Source organism: Chanos chanos, chromosome 8, assembly GCF_902362185.1.
Source record: "Chanos chanos chromosome 8, fChaCha1.1, whole genome shotgun sequence".
Lineage (NCBI taxonomy): Eukaryota > Metazoa > Chordata > Actinopteri > Gonorynchiformes > Chanidae > Chanos > Chanos chanos.
The window spans coordinates 2,227,800-2,249,267 of record NC_044502.1 but is presented as its reverse complement, the minus strand read 5'-3'; the positions used below and the strand labels follow the sequence as shown (position 1 = coordinate 2,249,267).

Below are 21,468 nucleotides of genomic sequence, written 5' to 3'. Positions count from 1 at the left end.
GATAAAGCTGTCTGCACTGAAGACTTTCTGAGCAGATAAAGCTGTCTGTACTGAAGACTTTCTGAGGGGATAAAGCTGTCTGTACTGAGGACTTTCTGAGGGGATAGAGCTGTCTGTACTGAAGACTTTCTGAGGGGATAGAGCTGTCTTTACTGAAGACTTCCTGAGGGGATAGAGTCGTCTGTACTGAGGACTTTCTGAGGGGATAGAGTCGTCTGTACTGAGGACTTTCTGAGGGGATAGAGCTGTCTGTACTGAGGACTTTCTGAGGGGATAAAGCTGTCTGTACTGAAGACTCTCTGAGGGGATAGAGCCGTCTGTACTGAAGACTTCCTGAGCGGATAGAGCTGTCTGTACTGAAGACTTTCTGAGCAGATAAAGCTGTCTGTACTGAAGACTTCCTGAGCGGATAGAGCTGTCTGTACTGAAGACTTCCTGAGCAGATAAAGCTGTCTTTACTGAAGACTTCCTGAGCGGATAGAGCTGTCTGTACTGAAGACTTCCTGAGCGGATAGAGCTGTCTGTACTGAAGACTTTCTGAGGGGATAGAGCTGTCTGTACTGAAGACTTTCTGAGGGGATAGAGTCGTCTGTACTGAGGACTTTCTGAGGGGATAGAGCCGTCTGTACTGAGGACTTCCTGAGCGGATAGAGCTGTCTGTACTGTAAGGAAAGGTGCTGCCCATTCACCCAAATTACAAAAAGAAAACAGCACGAGACAGAGTGATGACCCCTCCCCCCGACACACACACTCACACTCACACACACAAACACATACACAGACACACAAAAACACAAACATGTACACACACATAGACACACATGCACGCACGAGCGAGTACGCATGCACGCACGCACACACTCACACACACACACGGATGCACACACACACGAAAACACAAATATGCATACACACATAGACACACAAATTCCCCACACAAAGACACAGACACACACACACACACAAGCACTCTGCTGACCTTAATGTGCTCCTGTAGCTGGACCTCGTGTTGGCGTGAGAGCTGTTCGTGTTGGCGTTGAAACTCGGCGATGAGGATCTGTCTCTGGACCTGCTGTTTGTGTTTAAGGGCCAGTAGCTCCTGCTGCAGCTGCTGCTCCTGCTGCGTAGTGTCGGCGACCGTCTCCCCGCCCTCGCCCCGCGTGCCCACCGTCATACCCCCCCCGCCCGGCCGCTGGTCCACGCGCAGGTCCATGGGGATGGCAGCGGGTGGCACTCGTAAAGGCAGAGCTGAACTCAGGTCCACTACAGAGAGAGGGAGAGAGACAGAGAGGGAGGCAGAGAGAGAGAGAGAGAGGGAGAGAGAGAGAGAGAGAGAGAGAGAGGGAGAGAGAGAGACAGAGAGAGAGGGAGGCAGAGAGAGAGAGAGAGAGAGAGAGAGAGGGAGGCAGAGAGAGAGAGAGAGGGACAGGGGACAAGGCAGAGAGAAATCAATTATGATTCATCTTAATTAATTCATCGCTGCTTCAGTGCTCTTAATAGAAACTGACCGTAACATTAGCGACTGCAGCTGACTTGAGTGCAATTCATTAGGAACAGCATATATATCATGTGTGTTTGCTCAAAGCTTAGGAAGCCAAACTTCATCGTAAAACAGTCTTTATCAATAAGACACAAACGCCATACTTCTGTAAAGAGCCTTGCTGGCTGACCTTGACACATCCCTTTAAGGTCGTGAGAACAGTATGGTCACATACATGAAGACTAGAGCCCAGAGTAAGACCTGGTCCTGTTGTGTAATCAGTGTAGGATTTAGGGTTTGTTTTGTCAAGCAGAACCTCCCTTCTTTAATAATATGTCCAGACTGAACCCAGAGGTCTGCTGGGTTTTTACAGCAGGGCTGTTTAAGGTAACGTTAGGCCATCTTCTGTATTACAGACGTAATGATTGGCTGGTCAGGCACAAAATGTTCCCAAACAACCAATGGCAAAGCCTTTCAGATCAGGTCCTCTAGACCGCTAAATCAAGGAAAGACAACGTGGGGGACAAGAGCAACAGTGTGCTATCAATTAAGGCATAAACCCCAGTATGCACACCACCCTATCTCTCTCTCTGCACACACACACACACACACACACACCACACACACACACACACACCACACACACACCCACACACACACACACACACACACCACACACACACCACCCTATCTCTCTCTCTGCACACACACACACACACACACACCACACACACACACACGCACGCACGCACGCACACACACCACACACACACACACACACACACCACACACACACACACACACACACACACACACACCACCCTATCTCTCTCTCTGCACACACACACACACACACACACCACATACACACACACCACCCTATCTCTCTCTCCGCACACACACACACGCACGCACGCACGCACGCACGCGCACACACACACGGACACACGGACACACACACACACACACACACGCACACACACACGCACACACACGCACACACGCACGCACGCACACACGCACACACACACACACACCCACACACACACACACTACACACACACACGTACACGCACACACACATTACTCTGAGAGGTGAACAGAGCAAGAGCTCTAAACAAATACACAAATCAATAACTACTAATAATCAGTCATATACTCACAATCAGTCATAGACCCACTTTGCATAATGAAACAGACAGTGGGCCATAATCACAGTGTTTATTAACAGCAGTTTGATTTCAGTACAGATTATCACAGAAGACCCAGCCCAAGCCTGTCGCTGTAACTAAGACGTACTTCCTCAGATTTGATCAAACCCAGAACAGACGCAGGTTTTTCATAACTGTCAGGGCTTGTCACATGGCACAGAATAGACAGAGGCAATCATAACAAGAACAGACCTCCTCTGAGGAGTGACTGTGATACAGAACTGGAGCAATAAAGGCCTGCACATGCCCTTCTCTGTGTTGACACAGTAAAACGAAGAAAACAGGAATAGTTTATTTCTCCGCTGTAACGACGGCTCTGTTTTTACTCACTGACGGGAAAGACTCAGATGAAACATTCACCTTTTTACAGGTGAAGTGCGAAGTGCGACATGAAACACCAGTGACAAGCAAAAAAGCGATAATGAAACAAGCAAACAAATAGAAATAGAAACTGCAAAAAAAAAAAAAAAAGTCAGTGTGAACAAGCAAACTTGCAGTGTTCACAGGGCGTCCTGTGTGGACGATATGACGCTATGCTGGGCCACATGCTGCCTCCAGTGTGAGCTGCTCACCTTTGGACTTGTGGCCGTTTTCTCCTGCCTGTCTGCTCCTCTCTGACACCATCCACAGAAATAGAAATATCTTCACTTATCATTTACGGGTTTCTGTATATATTTTTTGATTACCTCAGAGCAAATACGTGCATTTTGTTTCAGCAGGTTTCCCCAAATGATTGTTCCGCGTTCTGTGGGGTGCTGACGGTACTGTTATGCTCACTGATTGGATTGTGAATAAAGACAATGGGAAACAACTCAGTGTTTTACTGATACTGTTCACTCAGCGACATCTGAATCTTGGCCATTTGATCTGTAGTTTCAGTCAGACTGTAGTTTCAGGCAAAAGTGATGGTGCTGAGAGATTTGCCTGTAATTCATTAGGAAAACAAGGAGCTTTCCTTTATCACAGTTAGTAAAGCACTAATACAGAGTTACCAGTAACCAGTACTGAGATGGACTGATACAAACTGAGACATATATAAGGCAGTTATGAATAAAAATATGCTTTGTCATCCAACACAAGACTCTGGCTATGTTCAAACTGCAGGCAAAAGTGGCCCAAATCCATATGTGACTCAGATGTGTTTTTTTTGGAGGTTTTCTTCATGACAGTGTGAACAGCGCAAATCACACGGAATCTGATCTTTTCAATTCCAATTTGCGCCGCTTTCATATGTGGTCCTAAATCGGATACAGGCCTGACTTTTTGCAATGCGACCTCAGTCTGAACTGTCATATCAGAATTCATGAGACTTTTACATCACTCTAGATCAGGGGTGGGCAAATCCAGTCCTGGAGGGCCGGTGTCCTGCCGGTTTTTGCTTTCACCTCTTAGCTACCTGTTGATTTTCACTTTGAAAACAGGTGTGCATGCTCTTCAGCCAATCAGAGGCAGTATTTAGTTGGTCGACAAGAAAAACAGCAGGACCATGGCCCTCCAGGACCGGATTTGCCCACCCCTGCTCTAGATCAACATTCTTCACAATTCTGCACTGGCGGGAATGAACTGCTGAATACAGACATGGAAGACAGCTGTGCTGGAGGTAGTCAGTGGAGGGACAGTGAGGTGTTAGACCTCATAAGTATTTGGGGTGACACTTCTGTACCCTCTGCTCACAAATTCGGTCTGTCTCTACAAATTCTGCGATCTGTTATTTCTGAATATGAGACAGCTGCTATGAATAACAGACCGTTGTTATGGACTATTTTTTTAGCGGAAGCGTCGGGGTCCTGCATCACCCTGTCTGGGTTTATTTCGCAGTAATGACCAGCTCCATGTACATTATCCCTTACTTTGCACATGTGAGTCAATTCAGGACTGTGACCAGTTCACACTGGAATCTGACATTGGCCACATTTAAAAAATAATGTGAACAGCCAAACAAAAAAATTGGATCTGAGCAATAAATCTGAATTGAGCACTGAGGCTTGCAGTGTGAATGCTGCCTAACTGAGCCATACGCTTATGGCCTGATAGCATCTTCTCCAATAACCGTACTGTAATGAAGCGTTATTCTCTCTCTCTCTCTCACATACACACACACAATTACATGTGTACACACATATACAGACACACACACATACGGCTCTCACACACACACACACACACACACACACACACACACACACAGAATCCTTAGAGTAAACACTTGCAGGCTGGAGACAGGAAGATGTCACTCTGGTATTCGAGAAAGATTGATTGAGCCAAGAGCCTGCGCTGTGTGGCCAGTAGCCATGGCAATCCTGAGACAGCCAATCGAAGAGAGCTAAAGAACTGTGTACTATAGAGAGACTGAGTATAGGGGACGCCAAGTTCCATTGCATTGTTCAGTAAGCACAGTAGTACTGGCACTGCTCTGGGCCAAAGCACAGGCAAAGACAGACTGTTTAAAATAATTGATCTCTCTCTCTCTCTCTCTCTCTCCAAAATCACAGAGGAACAGAGTTGTTCACATAAGTGCACCAAGAGCAGTCTGAAAGAGTTTAAAGGAGAGAAAATGAGATTTGAGGGGAAGAGTGAGCGAGTGGTTGAAGAAGAGGGAGTGTGTGTGTGAGAGAGAGAGAGAGGAGGGGGGGGGGGGCAGCGAGAGAGGGGGAGAGAGGCAGAGAGAGAGAGAGAGAGAGAGAGAGAGATTTGGCCCGGCTTCCTTAAGTCTTCGTTACCTCAGTACATTTTTACAACCAGAAAACTTGGACATGTTCTCACTTGGTCAATCTATGCCTTGGACACACACACACACACACACACATACACACACACAACACACACACGCACACACACACACAGCCACCCTGCTGCCTCTGGCGTTGAAAAGTGAAGCCACCAGGCTAGTTATGGAAAAAAACGGTAGCTGTTTTGGACAGTAAATACGTTCCTTAATAATGATTTCACGCTAAAACAACACTACACTGGACAACAACACAGACCATCCACCAGTTTTATGGCCACTGTGGTGTACTTGGTTACCAGGGCGATATAATTTCAATCGAGCTGAAATAAATATTCATTACCGTTCTTCCTGTGACTTCAGCCGGGCTGGCGAGTGGTACACAACAGACACACTCATTCCCCACTGTCCACATCAGCACCAGGATCTCACAACTCTAACACTTCACTGTTTGTGAAATAAAGTTATATAGAAAAGGCAGGAGGGGGATGACACACACACACACACACACACACACACACATACAACCACACACACGTGTACACATACACACACACAACCACACACACGTGTACACATACACACAAACAACCACACACACACACACACACACACACACACACACACACACACACACACACACAACCACACACACGTGTACACATACACACACACAACCACACACACACACACACACACACACAACCACACACACGTGTACACATACACACACACAACCACACACACACACACACACAGGATGTGGCTATCTGCACTAAACGAACAGTTCAGCAAGAGACTGATAGAGTAGGTTTGACAAAACCATATTTATATAACAGAAGAAGGCATATAACAGAAAAAAGCATATTTATATAACAGAAGAAGGCATATAACAGAAAAAAGCATAATTATATAACAGAAAAAGGTATACATACATTTTTTTAATAACAGATCAGTGTTCACCGAGCATAACATTTCCTTGTCGTATTTTTAACTGATATGCTGACAAACTCATTTAGTTACTTCATCTCACTGACTAATCCATATCACCTGGTAATAAATCTCACTTTGTCTGCCTTCAAGTCACAAAAAAAGCAGATCTTTCATTGTTCTCCTCGTCTGAAACATCGAGTCGCCTGCAATCTCCTAAGTCTCCGCCTCCCTTGGCGATGACCTGAGTCAAAAGCGGGTGACGGGTTTACTCTGGCGTGAGGGATGCCAGCTGCTCTGCTCTGTGCCCACGGTGGGCTTTGCTGAATGCCCACTCCACAGATCACCACTGAAGAAGGACTCTCTCTCAACTCTGCCACACAGAGCTTATGGTCTGTACTCAGCTCTTACTGCCACGGATCAGCACACGAGAGACAGTCACTACACCACCACAGAATCACATCTCAGGCTTTACACAACTCCACTCTAACACATCACAAACATCGACCGCCAATCAAACCTTTTAGCAATGCTTTCCAGAGGTGCAACATCAAAAGATCATAGAACTAAACGAATAAATAACCTAATTAACTCCAATTGGCCCCTGACACAAGATCAATACCAGAGAGAGCCAATAATCCAGCTCAGAGGGTGGGCTTCACATTTAGCATCTCCAGAACTAACACAGTCACAGTTAAACTGAACTAACACAGTCACAGTTAAACTGAACTAATACGGTCATATTAAACTGAACTAATACGGTCATATTAAACTGAACTAATACGGTCATATTAAATGTACTTAGTTAAACAACATACCAACCATGCACAAGAACTGAACAAATTTACCCTTACTGTACACTTACCTTTTCAATCATGTCCTTGCACATACACACACACACACACACACACACGCGCGCACAAACACACACTAACACACACACACACACATTCACTCTCTCCTAAGTGTCGAAAGATGTCCATGGGTTTTTTTTTGCAGGTGAATGACCACAAAGGCATTCTCACACATTTGAAGTAAAAAAGCAGATCCACACTTACAGAGACTTAAAGCTGCCCTTATTCTCTCCAAACTCATATAAACACACACACAGACAAACAGACACAAACAAATACATACAAACACACACACACACACACACAGAAAAACTCAAAGAAACACACACAAAGAAAATCAGACACAAACAAATGCATACAAACACTGACAAACAAACACATACAAACACACACAGAAAAACACACACAATCAAACATATGCAAACACACACCGACAAACACATACAAACAGACACAAACAAATATATACAAACACAAACAAACACACACAATCAAACATATGCAAACACACACAGACAAACATATAAAAACACACACAAACAAACATAGACAAACACCCAAATGCCCAAATACCAGCCCAATAGTCAAATATGCACAGAGCACACTGAAACAACAGCATAACCAGTGTGTGTGTGTGTCTTACCCATCTGTAATGAGGCTGTATCAGAGGAAACCCCTCTCTGTCTGGGGCTGACACTCTTCACAGAGGTAATGAGTATACCCTAAGTCTGCACAAGTCTGCCTCCCCGTCTCTCTCTCTCTCTGTCTGTGCTCTGCCTCTCCAACTCTCTTAACTCCCTCCCTCTCTTCCTCCAACCCCTCCCTCTCCCTCCGCTCATGACATCAGAGGTACAGCTGAGGCGTATGTTTACACACACCAATCTTCTGTTTCTAAGAACGCATGCTTCACTGTGGCCTCTCTCTCTCTCTCTCTCACACACACACACACACTCACACTCACACACACACACACACACACACACACAAAAGCCATCTACTCTGCCCTTTCAAAAGACTATGACATGTGGGACTCCTGAACCAAAAAATCTGTCTTTCTCTCACAGTGAGAAAAGTTTAAATAACTGCAGAGTTTTTCATGGATAATATTTAATATCTGAATCTACATGCGGCTGCAAAGCCTATATTTGTCCTTTGTAGAAGCTTTTAAAGAGGGAAAGACTAAACACATAAATATCATAAAATAAACACACAAAAGCACTTTGCTAACTTCTGTCACAGTGGGGGTGGGTGTGGGGGTTGGCACCCTTGATTTTATATAAGCCACCAGCACCTTACATTTTGTTTGTTTACAAAAACAAAGAAACAAACAAACAAAAAAATTGCCCATTGAATGACTGCGCCACAGATTAACAGGTTCATTTTATTACGACTTCAGGTTGAGAAGCTATAATAAAAGCCAACCGGCATAAACCAATAAAGCCAATATATAGAGTTAGAATGCAACAGAAACTGATGAAGTACTGATGTCAGTTACCACTGGACAGACAGTTACCATTGTCAGTTACCACTGGACACACAGTTACCATTATCAATTACCATTGGACAGACAGGCATTCTTGGGAAGGGCAAAGCTGGAGTTGAATGGAAAGGAGTGTGTTCAGCAACACACTAAATCTGAACACCACAGTCACAGTCCTTCTCCTGAACACCTTTGAAGGCTGAACACAGGATACCACACTGTGCCCCCACCCCCTTCTCCATAATGTGAATAATTAAGTCCATCAGGGATTTAAGATATGATCCATTTTATTATCTGCTGCATAAATATCAGTCTTTGTAATAAGTGAACAGACAAACCACAACCACCACTGTAATGAAAACAGTTCATAGTACCAAGACAATTGCAAATTTCACTTTTGCTGTAAAAATATAGTTTGCCAAGGCTTTTACCTTGGCCAGTAACAAACCTGCACTTTAAAGACGAGGGTCCACCGGGTAATGTTATCGAGTATGGTTTTGAATAACAGAAAAACGACTGTTTGTTTTTCTCCTTTACTATCACATGGACTACTCTTTCGTTAGGTTAGCTGGAGGGTGTAACAGTAGCGTAAGAGTGCACATGCAGAACTTGGTCAGTCGCATTAGTGCAGAAGCACACGCCCAAATGAGAAGTCAATTAGCTGATCCTTTTACACTGTGCCGTGGGAACAGGTCCAGTGAGGATGGGTCAACCGCTATTTGACAGCCTCTTTAAAGCTCGGTGACATCAATCAATATCTATTGCTAATCAATAGTCAGAGGGCGCTGGCAGTAAGCTGAGGATGCTTGCAGATGGAATCCCACAGGAAACACACGCTGCCAGCAAACCTCTGGGCTGCCGTGTTCATTAAAACTGCCTCAGAAAAAAACAAACAAACAAAAAACAAAACAAAACAAAAAACACTACTGAAGAATTTGTCGATCTTTCTCTCTGAATAAAGATGAAAATGCCCCCCCCCCCCCCCAACCCAGTTTTTCTAGGCTTTGTTTTGACTTGTCGAGAGAAAATTTCCCAATTTTCTTGTTCAAAAAGTGCTCTTGCTGCCTGTCAAAACATCTTGAGTCAGACGTTTTTATGTCATATGATTTTTGATTTGGGGTCTTATTAATGATCACAAAATTAAAATTAGCACAAAAAAAGCCAGTGTCAAATTTCGGGCCTGTCAAAGCGTCATTGCTGTTACTGACAATGTCTTTTAATTACTCCTTTCTGTCAAAGCGTCATTGCTGTTACTGACAATGTCTTTTAATTACTCCTTTCTGACACTCCTCTGATTCTGTCACAGCTAATGACAGAGATGAGTTAAAACGTTTCCATAGACTCTATTGCTCTGATTGCTTCTGGATGAAAAACAACATCAAACGGAGGACAAATTTGAGCGAGACAAATTTGAATCTGCAAGTTAAATAAAAACGGCACAGCTCTGAAAGCAGGCAGCTCTCAGTCAAAGATAAGAATGTTTTAAACGACTCTCTAATTAGCCCCAAAAACGAGATTATTCTAGCAATAAAAAAACAAAAAAAACAAAATTGCCACATGGGTCTGTTTTTCATTCTATGTGTTAGAAACCTGCATGGGACACAAGCAGACAATGCATGGATTACAAAAAATCACTTTAATTCTGGGACTTATAGAGGTATAAATGAAATGTCAAACCAAAAATGAAAATGCCAACACACGTCATAACCAACCCCCCAAATATGCAAGTGTGGAGAAGCCACGCTGGGGAAACTTTACAGCTTTGCTCAGCTTCGCAAAGAAGAGATTTATGGCTTAAAGCATGTGGTCTTAGGATACCCATTAACCAGAGAGAGAGAGCGCAAAAAGGTGAAAGAGAGAGAGACTCAGTTTGTCCCCACATTCCAGAAGCCTGGTAGGGAAAAAAGAGCACACGCACGCTAGCACACACACACACGCACCTCCACAGTATCCACTAAACGCTGTACTTACAGATCGTTGGCCAGTGAATGTCCCAGCAGATGGTTCTCAGTAACAGTTACTTTTCCAGAGAGAAAGCTCCCTGTCTGTGCAGTGTTGTTGGGCTGTGAATGTGAGAGACTTCCCTGTGCAGAGCAAAACCTCACTATCCGTCATCTCAGGCCCAGCACTCCACACAGCTTTGACGTCAAAGCGCTACCTCACCGTTTACAGTGATGAAAATGATAAGGGTAATGCCTTTCACTTTGAGAGGGCCAGTAAAAAAAAAAAAGAAAAACAAAAACTAAAAAAAAAGAAACCCAAAACAAAAACAAAACTCTTCCCACCAAAAAAACCCCACAAAAAACAGAACAAAACAAAACAAAAAAAACTAGAACACGTAAATCGTTTCTTATGTGGGTGCTATAAAGTTTATGCTGCTGGAAACTCTGCTAGAGATATTATTGTGTAAGCTCTGTGCTGCATTCCATGTTTACTAGTCATAAAAAAAGAACTACAAGATATCTGCATAACAAACACACACGCATGCACACATGCACGCATGCATGCACACACACACACGCACACGCACGCACGCATGCACACACACACACACGCACACACACACACAGAGCAATGCTTTATGCTGATGTCCTCAGAGGCCTGTGCCGGCAGTTTTGAATGAAACAAACGCTTCAGCATATGTGTGCTATGTCCAGGAGAAACAAGTCAAGACAATCAATACCACAATCTGTGTCTGCTGAAGAGGGTACGGTATAGATATACAAAGTCACACAACAAGAGGACGGGCCGAATTTTACAGTCGACACTTTACGCTGGGAAACCAAAGAAACTGACACAACTTCTATGTTACACATGTGCAGAGAGAGAGAGAGAGACAGAAAAATCAATGGGAAGAGCAATGACATTTCACGCTCAAACACAAACAAACCACTAAGGGCTCTTCTTACAGAGTCCAGTCCCCTGCCTTCAAACCACAAGAGCCCATCCCAAAGACTGAGGCAAATAACCACGTTAAAATGGCCTTAGCTCTTGACCCGAATGCTGTGCATTGGGAGAGGGGAAGGGTGCTGTCACTAGTGTGTGTGTGTGTGTGTGTGTGTGTGTGTGTGTGTGCAGTGTGCTTGTGTGTGTGTGTGCGCGCTTTGGTGCACAGCTGTAAAGAGCTAAATGACCCAGTGAGACAGTAGAGACTTGGGGGCAGTGTGACTGACTGAGACGTGAGATACCCTGAAACACACACAAACGTATATATAAATATGAATATATAAATATATATAAGCACACATACAAGTTGCAGTATTTTATACATACATACATACATATACATACATATCGTGTGTGTATACATATATATATATAATGTGTGTGTGTGTGTGTGTATATATATATAAGCCTGCTTGAGCAACTGACTAGAACCAAACATCACAAATTATCCTTGATAACTAGGCTACATAAAAATGATACAGCTGACCTGTCCAGTGACTATATAGCTTATTACCAGAGCCTGCTACTTTTCCGACGTTGTCCTTTCAAAATGAGAGCTGTCTGAGCAGCGTGGTTTTGCATCTTTACTACACGCCAGTCCACATGTTTGAGGAACTGTTTTATGTGTCCCGTGGAGCTGTCCATCTATCTACCATGACACCAAACGCGGGGAGATAGGGCCTGGGCATACTTTTGGGTCATATGGTCCGTACTGCTGCTCTCTAAACGTGTTCCTGCATGTTGACCCAACATGCAATGTCAGAATGATATGTTCCAGCCACAACTTGTATCATGGAGTGTAGCATTGCACTGTTACTCTTGTATCATGGAGTGTAGCACTGCGCTGTTACTCTGTGTCAGAGAGAGAGTGAAACTACATCTGTCACAATACCAGGGCACTTCACTTTAAAACGACAGCAGGAACTGTGGCAAGTGAAAACATTACACGTGAAATGCATGTTTTGAACGACACTTATTATGAATCAATGTTATTTCCCATATTACTGGAAACCACAGTCTCTTACAGTAATGACAGAAGAGAAGGCTTAAGGAACAGGTAGACGAAGACCTGTGTACCCAACACAGCACACACACACTCTCACACACACACACACACACACACACACACACACTCACACACACACACGCACACACACGCACACGCACGCACACGCACGCACACGCACGCACACTCACGCACGCACACACACACACACACTCACACACACTCACACACACACACACGCACACACACGCACGCGCACACACACACACACACACACACACACACACACTGCGGTAAACGTGCAGGAAGTTGAGTGAGGGTTGCATGAAGTCACAAAAATATTTTTGACACTAAGGGAACCCCATACACTCTACCTGTGGCCCACTGCAGCTGCATCCTCCCAAGGCACAAACACAGCACTATGTTCTCTCAGGGTAGTTTGCTGCATACATCTGTAAATGCTGCCAAAGTGTGCAACACGTATATTCATATTATTTTTATTATTATCTCTGGTTATGGAGGCAGTCTCCTTACAGCAGCAGTGTGCAACCAGTGAGCAAATGAAGAGGAAAGCCTAAAGTGGAGCACGAAACCCTGGTCCATGCTCCCGTCCCTACCAAAACACACTGCCAGACGAGGTCATTAATAAGTAATATGGTTATCACGGTGAAAAATTCACCCGTCTTTCACTTGGGGAAAAAAAACAAACAAAAAAAACGACAACTGTGCCATAGCTCAGGCATACTTTCCTTTCATCTTCACGCAAAAAAAAAAAAAATCCCAAAGCCCCCCCTGCCCCCCCCCAGTCGCAAATCTCCCAGCAGACAGGAGAGAAAGGGCTTTAAAAGGCATGAAGGATGTTTTATTTATGATTCACCTCATGTTGTTTGTGAGACGGCACGGCAGCACAGACACTCCTCCACAGAGCCATCTATCACTGTCTGATAAGAGACTGATTGGAGAGAGAAGCCAGAGAACGTCACACTGGAACCATGTGAATTAATCTCTACCTCAGCACACTTTCAGTCATGAAAACTTATTAGAGTATGAGCACAGACCCACACTCAGGCAGAGGAAGTAAAGAGACTTCTCTCTCTCTCCCTCTCCATATATATATATATATATACACACACACACACACACACACACACATACATATAGTACACACACATATCTGTATATATATAAAACAGATTCTACAGATCAGCAATCATATGTGAGAGTATATATGACTACGTTCACACTACAAGGCTTAGTGCTCAATTCTGATTTATTGCTCAGATCCATTTTTTTTTGCGTGTTTGGCTGTTCACATTATTTTTGTAAATTGCCAATGACAGATTCCAGCGTGAACTGGTCACGGTCCTGAACCGACCCGCATGCGCCAAAGAACCATAAAAAAGACGTGTCACGCAGCACGCAGTCGTACGGAAGCAAACATCCAGATCTAGATCGACGTAAAAGTCACATGAATTCCAGTATGACTGTTCAGACTGCGGTAGCACTGCAAGAAAATCAGACTCGTGTCCAATGTAGGACCACATATTAAAGCGGTGCAAATCTGAATTGAAAAGATCTCATTCAATATGATTTGTGCTGTTCACACTGTCCTGAAAAAAACAGATCTGAGTCACATACGAGCAATATTTGGGCCACTTTTCAAATCCTGTCTCAGCTCATTTTTAAGTGTTTATTTGTTTATCTAGCTTTTCATTGTTCTCATTCCTCCTCCTTTATTCAGTGGTGTGTGTCAGAAGAGAGCAGACTGGCAATAGACTGCAACAGTAAACCACTGTGGCTGTTAGTCAAAAGCCCTGCCTGAAACCATCAGAGCCAAAGTTAACAATCACTCTCACCAAAAACATATAACAACAACAACAAAAAAAAAAACAGCCCTCAAAACTGGTTGGCTGTGGAACAGTGGCTGTTTGCTGTCAGTCTAACAGAATGAAGCTCTTAGCCATAATGGCACAATTAGAGAGCTAACTGCCCTAATGGGGCGAATTCTCTAAGCTCCTCACAGATTGAGATTTTGAGTGGATCAAATGTGTTTGAGATGCTGGATACACAAAGTGAAATTAAAGCAGAGCCTGTGTGTGTTTGGGTTTTTTTGTTAGCTGTGTTATGTTTGAGTTAAGCCAGACACTGCCTTGTGAAGGTTGTGTGAGAGGTTGGTTCCATGACTTCTGTGTGTGAGTGTGCTCTGTAAGGTTAGCAAAACTCTGGTTGTCATGACTACATAAACATCCCACTGCAGTTTCCAGTGCCCTTTCATCTGATGTGGGTGACTTGATTTGTCAATGACAAAGTACAACTCAACATTTGATATTGAAACAACAACAACAAACAAAAAGATGCGTTCTGACATTCTTATTACTGTGGGTTCAGCATTTGAATGATGACTCAGACAAAAGCGTCATGAGAAAAAAAAAAAACGCAGTAATGTCATTCATAATGAGAGCGGAGAGACAAACTTAAATGACTTCAAACTCTGAGGTCTGCTGCTGAATTTCAATTACCTTTGACAAGGCAAATTTAAAAAACGGCTTCCAATTACGTGCGACCACGTGGCTTGTTCTGTTTATGTTGTTTCTAATGTCAAATCCCTCATTAGAACGGCAGAGTGGCTTTATGTGTAATTAGAAGCTATAAGGTCACACTGCCAAGCGCAGAGAGCGAGCCCGTCAGAGACGGCGAGGGGCTTTAGAGCGCTGCTGCCAAACGGGGCCGTTAAGATTCGACTTTAGCACCAGCCTCTTACGCTTATATAACAGCTGTTCTCCAGACACAGCCAACCACCCCGGACCCTCAAATAATAACAACTCCGGGCCTACATTCTGCTGGTCATTTTGACAGTTCGAAAACCTCCCGACACACACACACAACTCAGCCTCCTCCTCCTCCTCCTCTCCTTTCTCTCCCTGTCTTCCATAAATCAGGCTGTGTTTACAAGCTGCACGGGGCTGCTCCTGTGTCGCCGCTTCACATTACGGGGCTATTTTTATCAGACAATGCTGTGTCAGGGCCAGTTAATGTCAGCTATCTGTTTGGATCTGAAGGCTGCCGTGCGCCCGGGCACTGCTAATGGAGCAGCTGGGAGCAGTGCGGAGGCGAGATGTTTCACAGCTCATATTATTTACAGTCTGGCCATAAAAATAAATAAATAAATAAATAAATAAAGTAAAATAATAAAATAACATAAAAAACAAGTGGCTCAACTGTTGAGTAAACAGAACACAACAGGCACACTGAATGTCGGAAATCCGGAGAATCTGACACTACTGTCAAAATCCAAAAAAGTTTACAATAAACTTGGACACTTTCATTTAGTCTTTTCAGCTGTGAATGAAGAACAAAAAACGATGGTGTGTATATGTGTGTGCGTGTCTGTGTGTAAGTTGAGCTGCAGTCGGACACACAGTGTTATTCTGGAGCTAAGGCAAGATGCCCGTTAGCCGACCACTGAGGTCCAGAAGTCTGTGTGCTGACTTGTTCGTATCTGTTCCTTGGAGAAAAATGGACTGGCCGATGTTCCTAAACACCAGCTGAGTAACTGAAGTTCTTTTGGTCTGAGTAACGTTTGGACGATTCGAATGTTGATGAAAATGAGAGAGACCTTTAGACCTCTACACCTTTAGACTTTTCCCTGAACGGCTTTCATCGGTGACGCATTTCAGAGAAAAGAAGCTTCAGCAGAAAAACTCTTACATCATACGATGAGAGTTACAAACACAAAGTTTCAAGAACAAAACATAATCAAACTTAACATTTTGCATAAATAAGCTGCACAGGAATGCTTCTTATTTATTTTTTTATACAAATATTTATATTTCACACACGGGAATGTTAGAAATTTCTAAAGAGAAACACGCTGCTATGGATCTATGCGCCCTTTTGTGTGGACCTACTTGTGAGAACTTAAAACTGATGCTAAACTTCAAAACGAACGAATATTTCTCCCAGTGTCCTTTTACATTACTCAGCTGATGTGCGTCAGTGCTGGCTGTTCATTTGGAGCAGTATGTTCTGATGCGCGTCAGTGCTGGCTGTTCATTTGGAGCAGTATGTTCTGATGCGCGTCAGTGCTGGCTGTTCATTTGGAGCAGTATGTTCTGATGTGCGTCAGTGCTGACTGTTCATTTGGAGCAGTATGTTCTGATGCGCGTCAGTGCTGGCTGTTCATTTGGAGCAGTATGTTCTGATGCGCGTCAGTGCTGGCTGTTCATTTGGAGCAGTATGTTCTGATGTGCGTCAGTGCTGACTGTTCATTTGGAGCGGTGTGTTTGGATGTGCGTCAGTGCTGACTGTTCATTTGGAGCGGTGTGTTTGGATGTGTGTCAGTGCTGACTGTTCATTTGGAGCGGTGTGTTTGGATGTGCGTCAGTGCTGGCTGTTCATTTGAAGCGGTGTGTCCTAACACTTCCACAGTGTTTAGGTCTGTTCTCAATGGCTAAAAGAAAAGTCAACGCGAGCATTATGCGCATAAAAGCCAATCATTTAAAGTATTTTTCCCTAAGGGCTTTCACATACACAGCAGGTTAGTGAACAGACGGCCCCAGAGTTTCATATTCACCTCAGGACGGGGCCTTTTGGAGCAGGATCTCGGAGCTCAGTGTTCCACATACTTATCACAGGATGCGTGCATTTGGGGCAGGATTACGGGAGCTGAGACGTGTCGAACTACAGCACGGTTACGAGGCCTGTCTCACTGGCCCAGACAGGCAGACAAGTCTTGACAGGTCCTCCAGTACAGCTCTGACGTCAGCACACTCAGCGAGACAGGAGGTACCATCAAACGTGCATGCTCAGCCTAGCTTCCTCTCCGCCTAAATCTGTCCATCAAACCACTGCGGGACATGACTTTACTTTATCAGGGAAAAACATAGACAGGGAGTGAGAGGGAGAGAGGGGAGGATGGGACAGGAGAACGAGACCAGTATCGTCATGTGGAACGTGCCTGTTGTCAAGAGAAAAGGATGAGCTCCCTGACTACACGGGTGACTGTTTGCACGTCTGTCTTGCAGTGTGATGGACGTTTATGATAGTTTGTTTATTTTTTATTGTTGCTGTCAGTTTTGTGCAAGCATAATACGTGCTGTATCAAGGCAAGGGACACTCAGAACATCTCAGATCTAAATCAGACTTTGTAAAAAAAGGTCACATAAATCAAGCAGGCAAAAAAAAGTCAAAACTGTGAAAACAGTTATGGAACATTGCAGCTGCTCATATCAGACTTTTTGGCTAAGGTTTTCTGGTTAACAAGGAAATCCAGCATCATTACACACCCCCTTGCTTTCGTTCCTATCTTTGACAGTTAAAAGAAATCGTCAATGGTTGATCATTTTATTCAGCTTGATAATGTTTTTATCAGCTTGATAATATTGATTTGAATAATATTAATATTGAATTGATTTCTCAGCCCAAAAAAAGCGAAAGCAATTGTTTTGCCAGCGGTTGATACATTGTAACTGAAGACAGAGAGAGCTCCTGACACAGAACATGCTGGAAAAAATGTCTCAAGTGTTTCCATATATTAGAGCTTGTTTGTAAACAGCATTGCTGTACATTCAGTTACACTGACCTGGTGTTGTCCTGTAAAGGTCAACATCAGGTCAACAGAACTGAACAAAAGCATGTTTGTATCAGCAACAGGCCTTGTGCTGCTCCTAGTGTGCGTTTTGTGTGAATATGCTTGAATGAATGTGAATGTGTGTGTGTGTGTGTGTGTCAGGGGTCATGCTCAGAGCAGACAACATCATATAGGGGGATGTGGGCTAAACTGTCTTCCATTCTTCTCACACATACACACGCGCGCGCGCACACACACACACAAACACACACACACGCACACACACACACGCATACACACACACACACACACACAGGGTTGACTGAGCGGTCAGAGGGTAATCCTAGAGCAGGGAGATGTGGGCTGGCTTATTGCGTAACACACACTCAGACTACACCTTATCAGCCTCCAATCAGTTCACCCGTGTTCTTTTCTAGTGAATTCTCAGGATATTTCCCAGGATACAGACCTCATATCAACTTTTCAGAATGTGGAAATTAGCATGAGACATGTGGCCGTACAGGGAGGTAAAAGCCGTCTCCTGCAGTCACCCAGCTGACCACTTTTTCAGCTCACCACACACCAGGGAAACACACTGGGGAGCCCTGCTTGTGAGAATTTCCACCGAAATGACTGAGTTCCTCCCGTGTTCGTTCGTTCCTCATATGAAATCCAATCGTGTGGAGTGTTTAAGAGCAGGGTTTAGGTCGTAATTGTGGGCCTGTGTACGGTGTATTGGAGATATGCCTGAGAGGTTTAAACCCTGAAGGTATAGTCATGTTGATGAGGACTGAACTGTGAAAGACCAAAGCTTGCATTGGGTTTCTGATGCCGTCTCCTGAGGGCTTCTGTACCTCTGATGAGGTGAGCTAACATAATTAGAGATAATTAAACATAACTGGAGCACATTAATTATCAGTTCCAACCAAAAGAACCAAACACTACATTCTTTCCGTGGATAAACGTGAACCAGAATGAATCTGCACAGAATAGTAGACAGTCACTGAAAAAAAAAAAGAAAAAGATGTCAGCTGATCTATACTTTTGAGTGCTTTCCAGTCCTGTTTGGTTAATTAAGCTTTGCTTTCAAACCCATAATTTTATACATATAAAGTATACATATCTATCTATATACATATATGGAATATAGACTGTGATTCCCTCCCATTTACTTTTTATGTCAAATGGCTATCAAGGGGGAAAAGTGAGTGCTCTACTGTTGCTGAGAAGAGAAAGAGAAAGGTGATGATAGTGAACATAACAGCAGAGCAGGAATAGGTCCCGACATTAGCACGTGACCTAGGCCTTTCTCATGCATCCATATGGACAATGCTGAAGCTTTATTCATTATTCATTAATACATTAATGAACACTGTACAGCACTGTATTCGTTCCTTGCAGTAATCATCAATTAAAACCTGTACTGTATTTCATGTTATAATTAAAGAAATTAAATAAAATAAAACAAAGCCTGACGCAGGATTCATGCATGTTAATTCTTTATATATCCTTATGATTCACATAATATAAAGGGATTTCCAACTTATGATGTGGTCATTGGAATGAAACGGAACAGTTAGGTATGCACAACACAATATTCACACACATATATGTTGCACACACACACACACACACACACACACACAGACACACACGCAAACAGTCTCACGCACACACACACACACACACACACACACACACGCACAGCGTACTATTTAATTTAATCTGTGTGTCTCTGGTCTGTAGTGGAGGGCTTTCCCGTGAAGCATACATTAAGCATGATGTAGCCTTATTTAGCTTAGCCTGTCTCTGAATACATGATGTAGCCTTATTTAGCCTAATCTGTCTCAGAATACAACACAGAAAACAGGGGGAACAGACATGTGGCCAGTGAAAATAAGACTTCAGACAGGGATGGCAAGAAGGAGGGACACAGTGAGTGAGAGAGAGAGAGAGAGAGAGAGAGAGAGAGTGAGAGAGAGAGAGAGATTTTTGCGCTGAATTTCTCATTGAGAGCTTCAGTCTCCTATCTTAGCCATGTTTGAAGTGAGTCAAATTTCAAATGAAGAGGAAGAGAGAGAGAGAGAGAGAGAGAGAAAGAGAGAGCAATGGAGGGACATTAAATAAATAGAGATGCCTAAAGTGACAGACAGAATAAAAGACTGGACAAAGGGGCAAAAGGCCAATGCAATGAGGCAGAGAGAAAAACACAGAGGATTCTGAGGAGTAAAAGAGTATGAAATAGAGCGGGTGAGAAGAACAGAGGACTAGAGAGAGAGGGGGGGGGGGGGGGGGGGGGGGGGGGGGGCAGAGTCAGAGAACAAGTGTGTGAGAGCAGAGAACTACAGTAAATGTGTCCCTGCAGTGGAGGTGAAGCCCTCTCTGCTCAAGTGATTTTCACACTGCCATTTCCAAATGCTAATGAAACACTTTCATTTGCATGACATTCATACTTCAGTCACCCAGAGCCCTGTTTCTCCCCTCTCCCTCTCCTCTGCACTTAAGACTTCATCAATAATTCAGTGCTCTAAATGAAGATGTTGTACCGTGAGTCCAATATTTTTGACCTATTTTGTTGCGGTGTGTGCTAACAGGAGCTGTATCTACAGAGCTCTGTCAGTATTATGTGACTGTGTCTTACAGATCTTAACCTCTCGTTACACACTATACACACTCAAGGTTTCCCAGAGCCAGATAAGAGACAGATGGTGTTCTGGTGCCTGAGGGTTACTGTAGGGACTACTGTGATTACAGTGAATCAAAGCTAGTGCGGTTAGCATTGTGATTATGTTATTATACTGTGACCAGAAGTCACGCTGGTAACCAAGAGTCGCCGTGTTGCTGCTGAAAGGATTCATTTGAATGACTTGCACTGGACCATATGTGAGTTATTTTATTTGTTATAACGTGATATATGTGTTATACTGATGAGGCAATAGGTCAAAGCTGCACTGATGACAAGTTTAAAATGCAAGATCGTATCGTGTTACATAATGTATCTTATTTCAGTAACAAATCTTCCTTTTTTTTTTTAACATTTGCAAACACAGTTGTCTTCCTTCTAGGCAGTGCATGAGTACTGTCACAACTACGTTCTGTTAACATCTAATTTACAACTGATCATCGAACTTGATTTAAAAAGTAAAGCAGGGGCCATGACTGCACGAAGAAGATAAGATTTACCGAAGTGCCTTAAATCACTGAAGAATTAGTACCTCCATTCTACTGCTGTTACTGTGAATGTATACGGAGAGAAACCCTCTCTCT

The 21,468-nt window shown here is 43.7% G+C and overlaps 1 protein-coding gene across 1 annotated transcript in view; it reads right to left on the bottom strand.

Moving 5' to 3' along the window:
- LOC115818373 (histone deacetylase 4-like) overlaps positions 1 to 21,468 on the bottom strand; it is a 100,037-nt gene that overhangs the window by 36,594 nt on the left and 41,975 nt on the right. Inside the window, exon 6 of the mRNA XM_030781733.1 lies at positions 980 to 1,263. Coding sequence (XP_030637593.1) covers positions 980 to 1,263 — 284 coding nt within the window. The remainder of the gene's footprint in view (positions 1 to 979; positions 1,264 to 21,468) is intronic.